Source organism: Vipera ursinii, assembly GCF_947247035.1.
Source record: "Vipera ursinii genome assembly, chromosome: 3".
Classification (NCBI taxonomy): domain Eukaryota; kingdom Metazoa; phylum Chordata; class Lepidosauria; order Squamata; family Viperidae; genus Vipera; species Vipera ursinii.
In genome coordinates this window covers 116,011,008-116,023,380 of record NC_139516.1, presented here as the reverse complement: position 1 = coordinate 116,023,380, position 12,373 = coordinate 116,011,008, and the positions used below count along the sequence as shown (strand labels likewise).

Genomic DNA, 12,373 nt, shown 5'->3' with positions numbered 1-12,373 from the left:
TTCACAATACTGGGAAGTACTGTAATCCAAACTGACCATTCCTGTATGTCAGACATGTCAAACACAAGGCCCGGGGGCCAGATCCGGCCCGTGAAGTGGTTTCATGTGGCCCGCGAAGCCATCCTGGAAACAGTGAGGGAACGGCCCCCACTGCCTTGGCCCTGGCCCAGAGATCCTCCTCCTGCCAGAGACCCTGAGATCTGTCCCACTCCTGCCCAGGCCCCCATAGGCATCCTTGATGCAAACGATGTAGAGCTGGCCACGCCCATCCAGTAGGCCATACGCACTTTAGCCACGCCCACCCAGTAGGCCACGCCCACCCAGGCCACACCCACCCACCCCCCTGAGGGCAACCGCAATGCTGATGCGGCCCTCAATGAAATTGAGTTTGACACCCCTGCTGTATGTCATGACAGCAATTGAGTATAACTGTCTGAAGCACTGATTCAGGTTCTCACAAGCATTTTGAAGTGGCCCTTTCATTTGAGGAACACCTTCACTTCTTCCCTTCCAAAGGAAACTTGAGCTCAGTGGGAGCTTAGGAATTGCCTCTTCAAGACATTTTTGATGAGTCTTCATTTGCCCTTCATCTTTCCTTGTTTATTGTTTATCAAATTTATGATTCTTCCCCAAGATGGTTGCTGAACGGTAGGAATATTTCTTTTTCCTGCTGATGATCTGCTGATTTTGCTGCCAAAGCTGGTTCTCTGGCAGTGACATGGGAGCATTTAGGAGTGACCCAACATGGCTTTTGGATGGCCATGGACCCACCCAGAAAGGGGAGTCTTAAAGAGTCCAATTCCCTGTGGGAGCAGTCAGAAAGTAACTGGTCATCCATCTTCCTTTTGGCAATTTGTTTTCTTAAGTATACCTGGGTTTTAAGTTCACTTTTTGAATTTTTTGTTTCACTTTGATTTTTTTTATGTTTAAAAGTTGACTGGCTGAATGTTGATTTATTTTTAACCCACTGCTGGAATTTATCTGTCCTTTTTTTGCCTTTGATTTATGTTGTTTTGAATAACTATTGCTTTTCTGTAAGAAAACTCAGCATGCTCTTGGACACTGAAAGTGTTTTCATTTGATTTACATCTATGTTGGACTTCACCACAAGGTTTTCACATTTTATTGCAAAATATTTGGACCTTATTTTTTATTTTATTTTTTTAACTTTGGATCAAAATATCCAGAAAATATCTTCCCTGCTTCTTTATTTCTTCATTTTACTTAAGCTGTTTCTTGGGTTCTTTTATCTAACATTGTTTAGTTACACAGAGCAACAATGTATTAGATTACAGACAAGCAAATGTGGCTGATATCTGAAAAAGTCCATTTGTTAACATGCAATCCATAGTTGAAAGCTTTTTAAAAAGTTTGATGAAATGATAATGGCTGTGGAAAATATTCAGATGCATGTAGCTCTAGATAAATTAGAGTCAGCAGATGTGTTGGGAAGAAATATGGACTGTACAGACGTAGAACTGAGATGATGGCATATGCCTCCTTGAAGTTCAAGCCTGCATTGTTTTACAACAGCAGAAAGCTGATTGAGTGGAGAAGTGATAATTAGTTTTCCCTAGGAGGATTGAAAAACATTTGGGAATGGTTAATTGGAAAACAATTTCATTTGGACTTTTTTGGGGGGCAGATAGACCAACTTTGGAGACTGAATTTATTATATTTAACCAGACAACAATTAATAAGAGATAGTGTTAAAAAATAAATGTGGATATTTGATCAAGGCAAATTACTGTTAACTCTTGGGATAGATAAATTTTCTACTAATTATATTACAATATCAGTTTGTTAACAGAGGATTTTGAAACTTTAATCTTGCCTTTATTATTATTGTTGTTGTTGTTAACCATTTTGTCAATATAGTATATAGACAACAGATTAATAGTTTGCAAATAGATTTAGTAGTTTAAAAGTTTTAGTGGCCTGTTTTGCAAGGGATAGGAACTAATATTGTAATGTATTAATCAGTATTAAATTAGGGGTGATAATATGTGTACATGTTAGGTTTTTCCCTTTCTTTAATGCACTTTTTTCTTTTCAAAATGCACTTGTTTGTTTTGTGATTTTTCTTTGTTTTGTTTTTTAAATTATTTTTTGGAGTTTTGTATTTTAACTTTTTTTAATGAAATAAAAATAGAACCAAACTTGCATGACTGCCACAAAACGTTACTCTGAGCAGTATACAAGAAGCAATAACAACCAGAATAACAAAGTTGGAAAGAAACTTGTAGGTCTCCTAGACCCCCACCACCACTATTTCTGACAAGTGGCTGTCCAGTCTCTTCTTGAAAGCTTCTAGTGATGAAGCACCTACAATTTCTGAAGACAACTGTTCAATTGGTTGATTGTTCTCACTGTCAGAACATTTTTCCTTATTTCTAGGTTGAATCTCTCCTTGATCAGTTTCCATTCATTGTTCCTTGTCTGACCTTTGAGTGCTTTGAAAAATAGATTGACCCCCTCCTCTCTGTGACAGCAGAGAATGTGAAATAAAATCTTTATGCAGCATAAGTAGGCAGAAAGGAAAATATGGAAATTAATACAAAGATAAAAATAAAATAAATAAATTAAAGTCTAATGGAAAACTGATTAAAATTCAGATTTAACCATTTCTGTTTCTGATAATAAACAAATGTTATTCTTACAAGCAGTCATTTTAAACCACAGAAATGCCTTTGCCATCTGTGCAAGAGACATACTATAGTGGTAATTGGGGATTTTAACCACTAATTCTGCCTTAGACTGCATGTATCGAGTGGGAGATCAAAAAGGTTCCTGATGAGCCTAGCTGACAATTTTGCCACCCAAAAGGTAGAAGAGGGAACTAGAGTGTCAGCTACAGTATACTGGACTTAGTTCATACTAACAGAGAAGAAATGATAGAGGGGGTTGTAGGAGAGTGACCATGTTATATTTGAATTCAATATAAGGCAGACACAAGTAGTAAAATCAAACTAGTGTCTTGGAGTGTAAGAGAGCCGATTTCAACAAATTTAGAGAGAACTTGAGAAAGATTCCATGGATGAAAATATTAAAGGGAAAAACAACTCAAGCAAGCATGGGAAAGATAAGATGAGATTGGGCAGCCATTTTTTTTAAATTCCATTTATATCCCGCCCTTCTCCGAAGACTCAGGGTGGCTTACAAGCTTAGCAGTAGCCTTCATTCTATGTATGTGCCTGCTTATTAGGGCTTTCACACCACACCCCCAAGCGGCATTATTACAAAGTCAGCTTAATTGCCCCCAACAATCTGGGTCCTCATTTTACCTACCTCGGAAGGATGGAAGGCTGAGTCAACCTTGAGCCTGGTGGGATGTGAACCTGCACTAATTGCAGGCAGCTGGTGTTACTTAAGGAGGCATTAGCCCACTGCTCCACCAAGGCTGGAATAATATAGGGTCCCTGCTTAATCAGGAAGTTGGACTAGAAGATCTCCAAGGTTTCTTCCCACTCTGTTGTTCTGTTAGATGTACAATCATTCTGCCTTAGACTGCATAGTATTAGTACAGCTTCCAATTCATTATACATCGTATAAAAAAAATCAACCAACAATACTATACGGAACATTACAGGAAATCATAACTCCCCAATTCTTGTTGTCAAGTTGACATCGTACATTACCCTGCTTATGTATCAAATGTTGCCATAGGAAAAGCAAGAGGAAAGCTGTGCAATCACATTCTTGCACTACAGGCCTTAACAGCGGAATGGATCTTGGGGTCTTTTAGTTTTCTCACAGCCAATAAGTTGTGATGCTTGCGTAGACCTGATGTTCTTCGTGCCATGTGAATTGCTGCTCCTCCTTTTACAGCAGGGAGAAGAGACTGGCAATTCTGTTCCAGCAAGGTCATTGCCTTTCCCTGCTGTGGCAGTTCTTCAGTCTGGATGTTGACAGAAGTAGGAAAACGTTCACCCGTTTGGCAGCCCTCATGCAGGTGAACTGTGCAGAGGAGTCTCAAGATGAATCTCAGGTACTCTAAAATAGCTTGCTTTCTTGCCCTTGCAGACTATCCCCATCCTTGATTGTTCCTTCTCTCTACTAGAGAGAAAATTGGCATCGAAGGATACCTGACAATTCATGCTGTAGATAATTTTGTTTGAATTAGCACTCTCATGGTTTGATCAATTGTTCTTTGTGTATTCTGTCCAATTTGATGTATTCACAGTGAGGATAATTAAAAATCATACCTTTTAATGCAGAGGTAAAGTGCAAGGATTCTTGTACACATTAATGACTGTACTACAGAAATAGGACTTGGGTACTATCTAAACTGCTGTAAGTAATTGAAATATACAGGTTTAAATTCAGATACATATAGTATCTTGCACTGGTTTGCTGTGGATGAAGTTACTGCACTATTAATTATTGCTTGATTTTCCCAGTACCTCACATTCTAACATTAATTTACTGCCATAGATTTATTACTTAGTTTAAACAGTCTTACCTTATTTTCTAAATACAATTTTATTTTATTTTTTTAAAAAAATGCTTTATTGGTTTTTAACAATTACAATCTTTAGTGCTTAGTAAACAATGTGTTATTATTATTATTATTATTATTATTATTATTATTATTATTATTATTATTATTAATTTAATTTATATACCGCCCTTCTCTCAAGAGACTCAGGGCGGTTAACAGGGCAATACATAAAAACAGATGTCTCGGTTCACATACTTAACATTAATTTCTTCAATATACTGTAAATCTATTCAATACTGCACAATCTGGTGTTTTTTTCCCTGATCCCCCTTTTTTCCCCAATTTGTTTTCATTTTCCCCACATTTCGCAGTTACAATTCTTGTTACTGCTGGTGCGTACAAAGTTAAATATAAACATCCTCATATGTTTCTAGTATTATACCAATAACAATAATATCAATTTATAACCTCTTCTCTAGCCAATTTATATTTCAATTGTTTTTGTGATTAAAATCTTGTTAAATCAATAGCCTATTTTCCATGCTCTTATTTAAGTTTGATTACCCATCAATATTTGGAATGTCTTTTTCATTATGATTTTATCAAGATTAATTACATTTATATAGCTAAGTATTTTATTCACAGAAGCCATCCTCTTATTTTCATATTTCCCACATCAGAAAAGAAAAAATAGTGCTATTCTAATTCTAAGTCATATCTTTTATTGTAAAAGTCTAATTATATCTAAGGGTTATCTGTTCTTTTAATCATATTCAAACAGATATTTAACCATATTATGTCCCCTCTGGTAGGTCAAATCTTCTGTTGTTTAAGTCTAACGCTTGCTTTCTTTGCCAAATAGCTTTCCAGGCCAAGGCAATTAAATCGCCCAAGAACTTGCTTGTAAGCACTAGGGGGTGTTTATAGCGTAACTTCGAACAAGCATTAAGTGAATGCTCATACCTCAGGGATTACCTGTACTGTAACTGGGTTCCATTTGTTTGAAGCATCTTAACACAATACTAGATTTCACAGAAACAAGCAAACAAACGAACAAAAACCACCGAGATGTTCAGCCAAGCTATGTGAACACTATTCTCATTTTTAGTATCAAAGATCATCTTCCAGAATTATGATTACCAATTTTGGTTTTTAAATTGGAGTGAGTGCCAAATTGAAAAAGTTCACGGAAAGATCAAGATAGGTCCTGCAAGTTTCTGACTAAACCAATACTAGATTCTTTCTATTAAAATGATCTTAATGGGTACCAAAGTTCATTTGTGCCTTTATTTTCAATATCATAGATAATTTCCTCCTATATGGATTTCTCCCTCTGCTATCAAATGATGGGTTGCCAACACGAATGGATGAAGTATGAGTTAATGGCCATCAAACGTAGTTCTCATCTTCAAGTAGTTGGAGGAGGGTTATTGACTATTGCTAAACTAGCATCATCATTGGCTTACATGAAGCTTTGCTTGGGGAACATGTCTTTAGCCATCCAACTGGGTAAGTTATCTTGACGGCTTCTAATGTAGGAACTCTTGGGCTCAAAAGGTAGGCAGATATTTTTTGGACTTTTCTTTTTTTAGGTTATCGAGCACACGAGTTATATGAGCATCTGAAGCGGCCTAACCTTGATGCTAATGTACTCCATGACATTTTCAAAGCTCTTTATCTCAGCACCAGGTACTTGGTTGTATATTTTCTTTTTACAAAAAGAGTGGCTCTCAGAATAACAGAGTTGGAAGGCACCTTGGAGGTCATTTAGTCCAGTGGTCCCCAACCTTTCTAGCTTGGTGGCCCAGTGGGTGGGGAGGGGATAGTTCTTTGTGAATGGGCATGCACAAGTGCGCGCTGCTCCATTTGTGTGAGCAGTGGGTGTACATGCCTGCTGGTCCTGCAAAGGGAACTTCACGCATGAGCACAAGTGACTGCCATTCCCGTGAAGGGAGCTTCATGCACGACTGCAAGTGGCCACCGTTTGCTCAAGGGGAGCTTCATACGTAAGCGCAAGTGATCACTGTTCCTGTGAAGGGAGCTACATACATGTGCTCGCCCACTGTTTCTTCCGCTCGGTTCCAAACAGATCAGAGCCCAGTAGTGGGCCACCACCAGGGGGTTGGGGACCCTTGATCTAGTCCAACTCCCTGCTCAAGCAGGAGACCCTATACCATTTCTGACAGGTGGCAGTCCAATCTCTTCTCAAAATCCTCCAGTGATGGAGCACCCACAACTTCTGAAGGCTAGCTGTTCCATTGGTTGACTGTTCTCACTGTCAGGAAATTTCTTCTTATTTCTAGGTTGAATCTCTCCTTGATCAGTTTCCACCCATTGTTTCTTGTCCATCCTTCAGGTGCTTTGAAAAAATAGGTTGACCCTCTCCTCTCTGTGACAGTCCCTCAAATATTGGAATTCTGCTATCATGTCACCCCGGTATAGACTAACCATGCCTAGGTCCTGCATCTGTTCTTTGTATGTTTTAGCTTCTAGAGCCCTAATCATCTTTGTTGCTCTGCTCTGCACTCTTTCCAAAGTTTCTACATCTTTTTTGTAATGTGGTCACCAAAACTGGATGCAGTATTCCAGGTGTGGCTTTACTAAGTCTTTATAGAGCAGTACTAGTACAGTAACTCACGTGATCTTGATTCTATGGCTCTGTTAATGCAACCTAGGATTGCATTGGCTTTTTTGGCTGCTGCCGCACACAGCTGACTCATGAATAATTGATTGTCTATTAGGACTCCAAGATCTCACTCCCTTTCAAAATATTTACTTTCAATGGATTCTTTCCAATTAACATAGCTGCAATCTCTTTATGGTGCCACAAAACCCTCTCTCATTTAGAAAGCTTTGTAGCATTTTGGCAGTGGTTTCCTCTCCAAGTTTGTTTCAATATAGTTTCTAAATGTTCTGTTACCAGACTAGATACAATATCAGCAGGATTTTCTTGTCCTATTCTCCTTAGCTTATAAATGTCTTGTGTGCCAGTGTGGTCAGTTGGTTGTGCAATCGGTTGTTCGTATGGAGATATATTTAAATTCTGAGAGGCTGATTGGTTCTTTTGTTGATTGGTAGTTTGAATGGTCTGGTTGTTTACATATTCATATGCTGGATCTAGATCAATATGCTTGTTAATTTCTCCTTTGGTAGAATAAAGGTAAAGGTAAAGGTTCCCCCGCACATGCGTGCTAGTCGTTTCCGACTCTATGGGCTGGTGCTCATCTCTGTTTCAAAGCCGAAGAGCCAGCGCTTGTCTGAGGACATCTCCGTGGTCATGTGGCCGGCATGACTAGACGCCAAAAGCTCACAGAATGCTGTTACCTTCCCATCGTAGTGGTCCCTATTTTTCTACTTGCATTTTTACGTGCTTTTGAACTGCTAGGTTGGCAGAAGCTGGGACGAGTAACAGGCGCTCACTCTGTTACACGGCACTCGGGATTCGACCCGCCAAACTGCCGACCTTCTGATCGACAGGCTCAGCGTCCTAACCCACTGAATACCAAGCCTCAATAAATTCACGTATATGGCGGGTGTTGGCATGCCCAATGGTTTTTGTTTCTTCCCAATCGAAATGGTGTTGTTTATTATCAATGTGGTTTGAGATCAGAGATTTTTGGTCATGCCGTTTAACTGCTAGTTGATGTTCATGAACCCTTGTTTTTAATTGCTTTCCTGTTTGTCCCATGTAGAACTGGTTACAATTGTTGCAATTGATTTTGTATACTGTGTTGCTGTTGTCTTTCCTTCTGTATTTTATCTTTGACTTTAGATAGCTCTTTTTTGAGTGTAAATTTGGGTTTGTGAACTATCATTATTCCTACGGGTTGCAGTATTCTGTTGAACAACCCTAAATTACTATTAAAGAGGAAAGAAACTTTATACATCCCAGTCAAATGCTTGTCCCATCTATTTTTGTAAACCTCCAGTGATAGAATACCCGCAATCCCAGAAGGCAAGCTGATTAATGATTGATTAATTGCTCTGTCAGAAAATGTGTCCTTACTTCTAGGTAGGATCTCTCTTTAACAAGCTTCCACCACTATTTCTTGCACTGGCTTCTGATGCCCTAGAGAATAAGTCAATCCCCTCTTCTCTGTGACAGCATTTCAAGTATTGGAAGACTGTTATCTCTGCCCTGATCCTTTTCTTTGATAGACTAGACAAATAGCTCCCTCAACTATCACATGATTTAGCCTCCAGACCCCTTATCATCTTTGTTGCTCTTCTCTGCACACTTTCTAGGGTTTCTTTTTTTTCTATCATGGTGGCCAGAACTAATGTAATATTCCAAGTGTGGTTTCACCAGTGCAGTGTAAATTGGTACTATCACTTCTCATTGTCTTGCCGCTGTCACTCTGCTGATGTATCCTGGCAGTTGCAGCATTCTGCTGGCTCATAATTAAGTGGTGTTCCACTAGAACACTTAGATCCCTGTCACAGTTACTACTGTTAAGCAAGGGACTGCCTGTTCTAAACTGTGCATTTTATTTTTCCTGTCTAAGCACAGGACCTTACTTTTGTCACCTCTAGTGGATAGGGCCTAATGTTCAAGTCTGCCAAGATCCTTCTGGGTCTTGAGCCTATCTTCTAAAATGTTGGCTATTCCCTCCAGCTTGGTGCCATCTACATATTTGATGAGTTCCCATCATCTACCCCATCATCTAGATCAGGGTCTTCAAACCTGGCCTGCCGTGCCTGGCTGAGGAATTCTGGGAGTTGAAGTCCACAAGTCATAAAAGGGCCAGGTTTGAAGACCCCTGATCTAGATCATTATGAAGATGTTAAAGAGTACTGGGCCCACTACTGAACCTTGGGGTACCCCACTGCATATTTCCTTCCATGTCGATGTAGTTCCATTGAAGACTACTCGCTGAGTGTGGTTGGTCAGCCAATTACGAATCCATCTGGTGGTGGAGTCATCTTTTTGTCTAGCTTAAAAACTAGAAAAAGAATCATGGTTGTCACTAGGTCAGGAAAAGCAGGGTCTTAAGTCTTAACCGGTGTCAAAGTGTTTTAACTTCTCAGTGAAAACATTTGTCTGTGTATGGGAGAGAGCGTCTATTGAGGAAGAGATGGGTTTGGCAACCTTTCTTCAAACATTTTCTCTACTCTGCAGTGAAACTTCAAAATAGTTTTTACTGATATCAGTGGAAGCTGTCTTAAACTTCATTATAGTGAAGGACCTCTTGGTGTGTTTTTAGTGCGATTCCAGGCATGTACAAACAACACACATGTTGCATGGATGCAGTTTGCCCACTTTGGTATGTAACACCAATATACTTGTCCAAGCCAAATAAGTCTTCAAGATGAAATATATTTCTCATGTTGCTTAAATTGTGGATAATGTACATGAAACATTTCAATACCCATGCAAATATGCATATAATGTAAACTACCTATGTAAGTCATGGACACATTAGAGAATGTTTTACATACTTACATTGCATACATACATATCGGTCTCCCTTTATTCTTTGTTAGCAAGCAAAAAAAAATTACACAAATATGAGCTGCCACTGCTGTGGCTACTGCCTGTAGATGGCCTTGGGCTAGGCTGAAACAGGAAATAAGATGACCAAAGATCCACACACTATATACTATATATATAAACCTTCTGTAGTGAATGAACAGTCTGGCCAATATATACTGCTCAAAAAATATTTTATTTTTTTGTTTATTTTTTTGAGCAGTATATTTTATATATTCAATTGCCAAATTTATATAGCCATCCATTTCATGTGTTTTGTTTTGATTCTCAGCCCAAACCACAAATCTACCAATAACAATTAACAATACGTTCTTAGAGGGTTCGTGTTTATATATAATGCTTACACTGCTGTCATCCTCAGGCACATAGACAGTTACCAAGTTTTCACAACAAATCAAGACAACCCTTTTGGGAACCAGCTTCTTGCAGCTGCATAGAGATGTTTCCTCCTGCTTCTTCTTAGATATCAAGATTCTGTGCAAGTGTTGAGTTGCCTAGAAGATCTCACCTTTCGAGATGACAATATCATTGGACAGTCCCTCTTCATTTCAGGCTGTCTGAACATTATACTTTATGCTGGTAAGTGCAGAGTCCTTTACACAGTATCTAAAATGCAAGTTTGAAGTAGAAAAAGACATTAAAAACAATTATATCTACCTTTCAACAAAATGTTGTCATGACAGTGCATCTGTACAATAATTAAAAGACAGACAATAACATGATAAAACTGATAAAAAAGAATAACAAGTTATACAATGAACTGAAGAATGGAAACATGGTTATACTGTAATAGAAGAGCATTTTTAAATTTGAAAAGAAATAGAACATTTTTAAATTTGAAAAGAATACAAAAGAAATCTGTGGAAAAACCAGTCATATCTCACAGAATGAAGGCTACAGATATTTACTCAGAATTAAATAGTACTGATTTCAATGGACTTGCTGAACTAGAAAATGTAGATTTGAGGCTCTGCCCCAAAGCAGATTGCCCTAGGAATCAGAACCTAGGAGATTCCATGAAGGGGGCTACTTCATGAAACCCCAACAATTACAACTTGGAGGCCACCTTTGTGCTCTATCAATCTGCCCTAATCTCTGAAGTCTCTTGTTCAGAGATCTGGAAAAATTAGGTAAATTAGGATCTCTCACAGTATTTCCATCCTGTGGCATGACTTGAACCATGAGCAGAAAGAAAGACAAAAAGACTCAATTGTTAGAAGAAAAACTTTATTAATCAGATCCAAATATTTCTGACAGATATTTTTCAAGAGCAAACATTGAAAACTTGTCAGGGCTCATTAATAAAGATTTTCTTCAGCAGAACATGGCATTTTCATCCCTTTCTCTTTTTGGATCTTTGACTTTTTGTGTCTTTTGTTGTTGTACTAGGGCAGGGGTGTCAAACTGCTGGCCCGAAGGCCGGATGCATCATAGCAAAACCGCGCCCACCCCATTGCCGGCAATGGCAAAAAAAGTCATGATACATCACGATACATCACATGACGTTGTGAGTTTGACACCCCTGTCCTAGGGTTAGGGCAAGTAATAGTTTTATTGGGGGCAACTTTAACTTTGTCAAGGTTGAATATGTTCAGGTTAACAAGGGGCTATAAAATAAGGAATGATGCAAGATAATTTTCAGCCATGTTTAGGCTCCAACAGTGCAGCTTTATATATATTTTTTTCTGGGCTATTATCAAGATCCCAATTCTAAACATGCTTCTTCCTCTATGTGCTAGTGATATTAAGATCCTGTCAAATAGGCATTGCAGCTCTGCTGATATTTGCTATCCATACAATATTCCTAGATTCCATGGACAACAATGGAGTTGTTTGAGTTTTTCTTCAAATGATGCAAATCTTAATAATGTTGATATATGTTATCTACTATGTGCTATTGAACATTTGGAGATATTCAACTATGACTTGAATCATAGCAGTGATGCATGCTTAATGATATTTTTTTCCCCCAGGATTTTGTTTTAAGCCATTTAAGTTCTGCCAGGATTTTATTCTCGCTAATGAAACAAACTGCATCCTTATGTCTCAAAACAACATCATGTTGAGCTTGTATTCTTCTCTGGCAATTTGGTAACTTTAATTTTTTGTAATGCTATTATATGATGTGATAGTTTCCCTTTTAATATTGTAAGATAGAAATTTCTAGGTTGATCCATGGCTTCCTGGAACTCAGTGTTACTGTTGGAGGCGGCATTGTTCTCTATGGATGTGTGTATCTGAATCTTCTTCTGACCTGAGCAATGATTAGTGAAACATATTTTAAACAGAAACAGGATTTTCTGTGAAAGAGTCATAAAGGACTGATATAGAAAGGAAATTAATTTTCTGCCTAAATACCTCTTATCTCTTGTGATTTTTAAGTCATGAAGAGCCAAAGAATCAGAAACACGCTTCCAATCTACAAGCCACTGTTGTAGGCC

General features: G+C 38.4%; 1 protein-coding gene across 1 annotated transcript in view; it reads left to right on the top strand.

The window, feature by feature from the left end:
* ADCY10 (adenylate cyclase 10) overlaps positions 1-12,373 on the top strand; it is a gene marked incomplete at both ends in the record, with an annotated part of 87,913 nt that overhangs the window by 67,152 nt on the left and 8,388 nt on the right. Inside the window, 5 exons of the mRNA XM_083358158.1 lie at positions 3,829-3,988; positions 5,746-5,950; positions 6,034-6,130; positions 10,396-10,511; positions 11,906-12,023. Coding sequence (XP_083214284.1) covers positions 3,829-3,988; positions 5,746-5,950; positions 6,034-6,130; positions 10,396-10,511; positions 11,906-12,023 — 696 coding nt within the window. The remainder of the gene's footprint in view (positions 1-3,828; positions 3,989-5,745; positions 5,951-6,033; positions 6,131-10,395; positions 10,512-11,905; positions 12,024-12,373) is intronic.